Genomic DNA, 7474 nt, shown 5'->3' with positions numbered 1-7474 from the left:
AGATTTGTTAGTAATTTTAAATGAATAAATATTTAAAATTTTCCTGTTTTATTTAATACGGTGAATATTGATAGCTATAGTCCGCAGAACTAAAACTCTTTCATGTACTTAATCATTTTTAAGAGTGTAAAGATGTCCTGAGGCCAAAAGTTTGAGAACTGCTGGTCTGAACACTAGCTGATTTTTAAATGCCCAAGAAATGCAGAGATTATGGGAAATATAATTATGTATTATACTCTGTTGTAAATGAAGGCTTTCATTATTTCACAAACCTTTATTAAAGCCTTCTCTGTGCCCTGACCCTTTGCTGGGTTCTGGGAGCACAGTGGTCAATAAAATAGGGTTTCTGCCTTGGAAGAGATCTTAAGTCACTAGGAGAGCCAAATCACATTAACTGTGATTATTTTTAAAAGTTCTGTAATAGAGCAGTTTTCAGAGTGTGACAGGATTACAATGGAAAGTACAGTGTTTTGGTGCAGTGTTATTAGAATCAGCCATCATCTCACAGGTCATTCAGATTAGGAAGATTGCCATTTTTGTTTCTGCCACAGACAACTCACCTTTGACTCCCTGACTGTCTCCCAAACCACCTGGTTCCACTGACAATAGCAATTGCCTCTATAAATATGTCACCAATGGCTTAAGGTCAGAAACTGAAACTAATTTATGTGCTTTTGGCTCACTTTTTAGTGACTGTACTGGCGATATTTAATGAGTTACATGCAGATGTGGACCTTTATGCTCTTCTGTTTGGAGAAAGTGTCCTAAACGATGCTGTTGCTATTGTGTTATCCTCGTAAGTAACAATATTTCTGCCTGGGAAGAGAGACTCTGGCTTCCTGAATGCCCTGGGCTAAATGCAGAGGCTCATCTTAAAGGTGTTAAATATTGAACTGTGTTTTTTTTCTAAATGAGATTTGTTGATAAGATTATGTTGCTTTTAAGTGAATACACCATGGGGGCGGGGTGCTTGGCAGAGTGGAGATGCCTATTTGTTGATAGTTTTGGGCACCATGTTCTAAAACCAGCGTAGTCTTTTAAAATTTTCTCTTCTTTTTAAACTCCAGGTCTATTGTTGCCTACCAGCCAGCAGGGCTGAACACTCACACCTTTGATGCTGCTGCTTTTTTTAAGTCAGTTGGCATATTTCTAGGTATATTTAGTGGCTCTTTTACCATGGGAGCTGTGACTGGTGTTGTGACTGCTCTAATATCCTTTTTGTAGTTTCTGCCCCTGCCTGGGTATGATTATGTGGTATTACACTTGCAAAAAGAAATTTCTCAGTTCTTCCTTTCAGAAATGAATCTTTAATTGCTCAACTGGGATCTGGGAGCTCCAGAAATGTGTCCCTTTGGTGAAACATGACAGTCCAGTGACTAGATAAGATTCTGAGAAAGTGTTTGGGAGTACAACTCTAGGCTTGGCTCTTTTCTCATCATTGCATTTTCTCTCCCTCCTATGAACCAACTGGAGATGGGTATTTGGTGGGGGGAGCATCAGTTTTAGGGAGGTGAAAAGAGCCGAAGAGCCAGGAGGAGGCTGGGAATCAGGGACCACTCCACAGGCGGCCAAGAGGAAGCAGACTGGGAAGTACTTTAGCCCTAAGCTTGCTGCTACTGTCACTTTTTCCAGACCACATGGGGCTAATGTGGCTGTAACTAGGTGGGGGCCATCAGTGGGAATTACTGTATGGTGGTCTTCCTCAAGCAGGCTACGTAATATTTAGTCAAAAATTAACCAGCCAGCCAGCCAACCAACCAACCAACCAACCGACAAACAAATCAACAAACTGACCAATGAACATAAAAGCAAAGTGTGAAATGGGCAGGCAACCCCTCCACAGATATACTGAATCCTTCATCATATCTTTCAGTGGTATTTAGAACACCAGAGTTTAATACAAATGTAATGGGAGTCATGTATGCAAGCCACATCATTTCATTCTGAAATAATATACAAATTATTGACAAAATTTACACAAATTATTAGTGAGATTTTATACATTCAATTTTTGTACTAAATCTTTGAAAGATGGTGTGGACTTTGCTCTTACAGCACATCTCAATTTAGACTAGCCACATTTTAAGTGTTTAGTAGCCACATATGGCTAGTGGCTACCATATTGGACAACACAGATTTAGATTGCTTTCTTCACAGAGGCCCTTCTGATGCCTTGGGAACTCATATTTCTCAGTGAAACCACTCAGGAGATGATTCCACACTGGCCTGCTATGGAATGGCAGTATTTGGAGGGGAATCTCTGGTTCTAAAAGCTGATGAGCTCATCTTATAGTTGTCCTTGCACATTTCTTTCTTTCTCATACCTTCATTAGGTACGTGTGTGGACTCAGTCCTCAGTGGCCCAAAGAGGTCAGGGTCTCACTGCTTTGTCTTCCCAGGCCTCCCTGAGGCACTCCCAGCACTGCCAGAACTAACCTGCTAGTCATGCCTCAGGCCAAGACTGTGCCTCTCAGAACCATGGGCATTGCAAGGAACACAGAAAACCCATTTTCAGTTTCTTTAGAAAGCTTAATTTTTAAAAACAGTTTTATTGAGATAAAATTCACATACTGTATAGTTCACCCATTTGAAGAATACAATTTGATGGTTTTTGGTATTTGACATTATTCATTTTTTAAAATTGTGATGAAATATATATATCATAAAATTTGTCCTTGTAACCATTTTAAGTGTACAGCTCAGTGGCATTAAGTACAACTACAATGTTGTGTAATTGTCCCCACTATCTATTTTCAGAACTTTTTATCATCCCAAACAGAAACTGTGTCCCCATTTATCCCCTCTTTCCCAGCCCTTGGTAAGTTATTTTCTATTTGAAACCTTAATTTTTTTTACTTTAAAAACCAAGCAGCAGCTTTGGAACCCCAAAAGAAGAGTTGAAGGGAAAGGTTGGCCCTGAGGGAGGTGGTCCTGGGCTAATAGAATGTTGTTCTTGGTGATACCGATACTTGTTCTTGGAGACAAGTTCCTTGACGGGATAACGTGACCAAGTTTACCAAGCTGCACTGCTTCCCCCTGCTGGAGACGGCACTCTTCTTTCTGATGTCCTGGAGCACGTTCCTCTTGGCAGAAGCCTGTGGGTTTACAGGTGAGTTCTCTCTACCCTTCGGCCACTCTTATCCTCACTGTAGCGGGGCTGTAGAAACTCAAGGGGAGGGACAAATTCTTTTTATTATTATTATTTATGCCTACAGCACCTGATCTTCCTAGGTGGTCTCCCATCCAAGTACTAACCAGGCCCGACCCTGCTTAGCTTCCGAGATCAGACATCAGGCTTGTTCAGAGTGGCACGGCCGTAGACCATGGACCGTGGCTCCACTGGGGCGCAAACCCAGGACCTTCTGCGTGTAAAGTAGATGTGCTAACCGCTACACTATGAAACCACGTCTGAGACGAATTCTTAAATAGCAGCTGCATGGAGTGTCCATGTGAAGGATTGCTGAGCAAGGCTGGTGTTCTGCCTTATGATTATAATTTAATGTCCCAAAGCTACACATTTTTAAAGGATAAAGTTTATTGTTTCAAACTCAGTTATGCTTTTAAGTACTCATTATAACTATAAGTAGATGTTTAGCTCCAAAGATTACTGAATATATTAACATCTTATTTGTATCATCGCTAGATTGTTACATTAGTTTACAAACAGTAGCAATAATAAGCAAAATATATGTCCTTTTAAAGGTAATTTTATATCTACTCAAATTGAGTGGAAACACAGTTATTCCTTGTTATATCTCTGGTCTGTTTAATCATTGTTTTTCAATACCGTATTTTTATGGTGCCAGTTTCATATGTTATTCGTGTGAGTGATCACGTGGTTTCAGTTCCTCACATTCTCTCATTACAAAAACAAACAAAAAGTTACTGAATTTTTCCATTAGAAACTCAAATACAGTTACTATACATAATCCAAGTGGTTAGGAAGTCCCTTTACCATCTTCTCAAAATATTGCAACCTATCTTTATACGCAGCATTATAAAATGCCTCACTTCCTTAAAACTTGACAATTATCTATAAATATATAGGCAAAGTTCCAGCTGTGTCAATTGAAAGCACAACAAAATGGTTACCATTAACCAGAAATCTAGATCATCAGGGCTTGGATAAATGGAATACTACTCTGGATCCATTTTGTTTGAAGCCCTAGACCATGCAAAAATATAAAGCATTGGTTTGAAATTAACCTCATTTGTTCTAAGAACAGAGAGGAAAGTGACAAAGGTGTATGATGGGCCCTCACAGTCTCTTTGGATGCTAAATGCCAAATACAGATGATAATCAGCTTAGAGGAAGAGAGAGAATGCCCTTAAAACTGGCGTGAGGGAGAAAGTTGGGGACCTTGTCTTTGAAGGAAGTCAGTATTGGGAGAAGGAAAGGTTGATATGGCTTGTGGGGACAGGGGGAGCTTTCAGTAATAGGAAACTCTCAAAAATATTTAGGAACTGGGATTTGTTGGGCTTGCCTACCTTAACTTTTTGTTTTAGCAGGGATTTTTCCTGTTGCTTTTTAGTCTATTGATTAAAAAAAAAAAACTCTCGTGCCAGGTGTTGTAGCTGTCCTTTTCTGTGGAATCACGCAAGCTCATTACACCTACAACAATCTGTCAGTGGAATCAAGAAGTCGAACGAAGCAGGTGAGCAGGAGCCCTGGGTCCTCATGAGTTACCTGTAAATAGAAGAGAGGGAACCTGTGGAATTGACAGCTCCTTTTTTCCTTTCCGTGCAGCTTTTTGAGGTGTTACACTTCCTGGCAGAGAACTTTATCTTCTCCTACATGGGCCTGGCATTGTTTACCTTCCAGAAACACGTTTTCAGCCCTATTTTCATCATTGGAGCTTTTGTATCCTTTTTTGTTTCCACCATTTTCTACAGAGTAGCAACCACTGCTGAGGAAGCTATAATATTATTATTATTATTATTAATTTCTGTTTGGGGTGGGCGATTGAATCAGAGTTAGTTCATGGTGTTTTTATGATGAGAGAAAGAAGACTTAAGTGGTTTATAGAGCTAAATGTATTTGATTTAAAAGACTGGCATTGATTCTGAGGTTGTTCTTTCTTTTTGCATTTTCTATGTAAGATGGCCATCTGTTACACTGGTGCTTGGCAGGTGGTAGTTTGTTTTGTAAATTGCTCTTCTTAGCAGATCTGAAAGTCAGCATCATGTCAGTCCCTAGAATTATTTTTATTTCATTGGCGTGTGAATTCCAATCCAGGAGGTTCCCCACGTGGAGGACCTGAAGGTTCTGTTGCTCTTGCTCTTAACTGCACACCGGTGTGGGCAGCCCTTCCTGACCATCTAGGGAAGGCTGCAGGTCATAAGCACACTTTCACCCAAGCTTAACAGATCATGATGGAAAAAGACTCCTATCTCTACTCTTACCTACCCTCCACCCCGCTAAAAAAAGAAGAGAAAAGGAGAGGAAGATCAAATGGAAAAATACTTGGTTTCTTGATTTAGTCCTATTGGAAATGCAGTTTTTGGAAGAGAGACAATTTTGGGGGTTGGCTTCTCTCAACTGAGGAGGGACGCGAATGCCTAGCGAAGGATTAACAGCTGAGGGTTTTGCTTCCTTGGCCTCAGATCCTCTTGTTTTCATTAAAGTTAACGTTTCTGGGGCTTGGAACTATAACAATCCAGCTCAGCCTGGATTTCAAAATACTGAGCAAGAGTCCCCTATTGCTGGGCATTCACTTCTGCCTTTTCCAAGGCCTCCTGGGTATTCTTAGGTCTTGGGATGCTGGCAAAAAAGGAGTATTTTTCTCTTTAGGGTTTTTTATTTCTTGTGCAGGAATAACTGATACTCACCAAGCAGCTAGATAGTGATGGCGGCCTGTTGCCATGCTGGAATCCTTCCACTTAGTGTTATCTGCTTCAATTGGGCCTCATTTCTTTGACACACACAACAGACTGACAACTAAAAGTCTGGGGGATCGGTGTTTTTATTCCTGATTAAGAAAGACCTTGCAAACTTAGAAGATATGGTCTAATATAAAGAAATATTGAAAAAGTCATAACTTAATAAAATGGAAATAACTGTTAATAGTTTCGTGTATATCCTTCCAGATTTTTTCTATAAATGTATATACTTTTAAATATTTTTTTGCTAAAATAAGATTATATTCTACATAATTTTTCTTCGCACTGTAATATATCTGGTACGTCTGTTCTTGTTGTAAGTAAATATTTATATCACCTTTAAAAAAAGAGAAAGACCTTGCATGTCATTTGTATTCTGAGCATGGCATCCTGTGAGAGATAGTGATTGCACAGCATTTGTTTACAGATGAGGGCCCTGGAGGAGGGCCAGCCGGGTCCTCTGTGAATCCCGAAGGCCACTTACCACTGAGGACTTCTGCATGGCTTCAGGGGTAAAATGAGCTTTATAAGCGCTACCTGTTTCCTTCTGTTAAAACAAAAAGGAAAAATAAAAGAAGAAAACTTCAGTCAGTGCTTTACCCTGGAGAAGGCAGAAGAGAGTTCTACCCTTGCTTCTTTTTGAAACAGCTGCTGTTCTGGCAGCTGGTGCTTCGCTGAAACGGAAGCTCCCTGTTTCTCTGGCTCCCATGGTGCTTCCTTTCTGTGACCAGGGCAGTGTGTGGTTCTCTGTTGGGCTCAGTTCTAAATTCAGCAAGTGACAAATGACCGATTTCCCTGAATTCTTTGGTTTTCACAGTAGAGTTCCTCTACCACACTTTTCCTTTTCCATTTCTTGTATCTCCAAAAGAAATTTTAGCCACTTAGGCAGAGAAATCTTCCTGGGTTGATTATTGTGAGGAATATAAATGAGCCTTAATATTATGAATACTTTAAATTTCCTCACCTCTTATTTGTAGACTCTTTCTGGTCACTCTAGCCCCTGATGTTTACTTTCCACTAAAGCTTATGAGCTTCTCAGGAAACTTTATAGTTTGACTCAGACTAGTAATTTTTTCTTCTTGTGATTTTTTTTTCTAATAGAGCCCAACACATTGTTTGTTTGTCTCAGCTCCCTACCCCTGCCATGGTACGTTAGCTTATTTCTGGACTCATTTTTAGATAGATTGGAGACTTGGTCATACCAGTTTAATTAAATCAAGAAGTTACAATGGTGCATCAAACAGGCTAGAAATGATCTTTATGGGCCAGGAGGTTGAGAAGGTTGGCCAATTGAATCCCACATGTTGCTGAGACTTGTTTAGAGGAAAACTAGACAGCCTGGCTTCTTTGTGCACCTCTCCTGATCATAACGAGGTATCACAGCATTCTTGAAATTCTCTACTCAACCAGAGGTTGTGTGACAGTGCCATTCTGAAACCTTTTGGGCCCTTAACCTCCACCTGGTACTCAGGTTGCCATCTTCCTGGGAAGAGCTGCACATATCTACCCACTCTCCTTCTTTCTCAACTTGGGCAGAAGGCATAAGATTGGCTGGAATTTTCAACAAATGATGATGTTTTCAGGTAAAAAAGTA

The 7474-nt window shown here is 40.1% G+C and overlaps 1 protein-coding gene and 1 pseudogene across 4 annotated transcripts in view; one reads left to right on the top strand and one right to left on the bottom strand.

Annotated features, from left to right (window-relative positions):
• The window catches only part of SLC9A7 (solute carrier family 9 member A7), a 146030-nt gene that overhangs the window by 97401 nt on the left and 41155 nt on the right, over window positions 1-7474 (top strand). For all 4 annotated transcript variants that reach the window (XM_015585561.2, XM_015585560.2, XM_015585562.2 and 1 more), the window contains exons 6-11: window positions 691-796; window positions 1068-1209; window positions 3004-3109; window positions 4567-4655; window positions 4748-4861; window positions 7352-7463. In XM_015585561.2, the coding sequence (XP_015441047.1) occupies window positions 691-796; window positions 1068-1209; window positions 3004-3109; window positions 4567-4655; window positions 4748-4861; window positions 7352-7463 (669 nt within the window). The remainder of the gene's footprint in view (window positions 1-690; window positions 797-1067; window positions 1210-3003; window positions 3110-4566; window positions 4656-4747; window positions 4862-7351; window positions 7464-7474) is intronic.
• On the bottom strand, window positions 3207-3322 carry LOC112475614 (annotated as a pseudogene).

This window comes from Pteropus alecto, unplaced genomic scaffold (genome assembly GCF_000325575.1).
Source record: "Pteropus alecto unplaced genomic scaffold, ASM32557v1 scaffold392, whole genome shotgun sequence".
In the NCBI taxonomy this organism is placed as follows: domain Eukaryota; kingdom Metazoa; phylum Chordata; class Mammalia; order Chiroptera; family Pteropodidae; genus Pteropus; species Pteropus alecto.
Note: the sequence above shows the minus strand (reverse complement) of the source record. Positions and strands in the feature narration are given on the sequence as shown.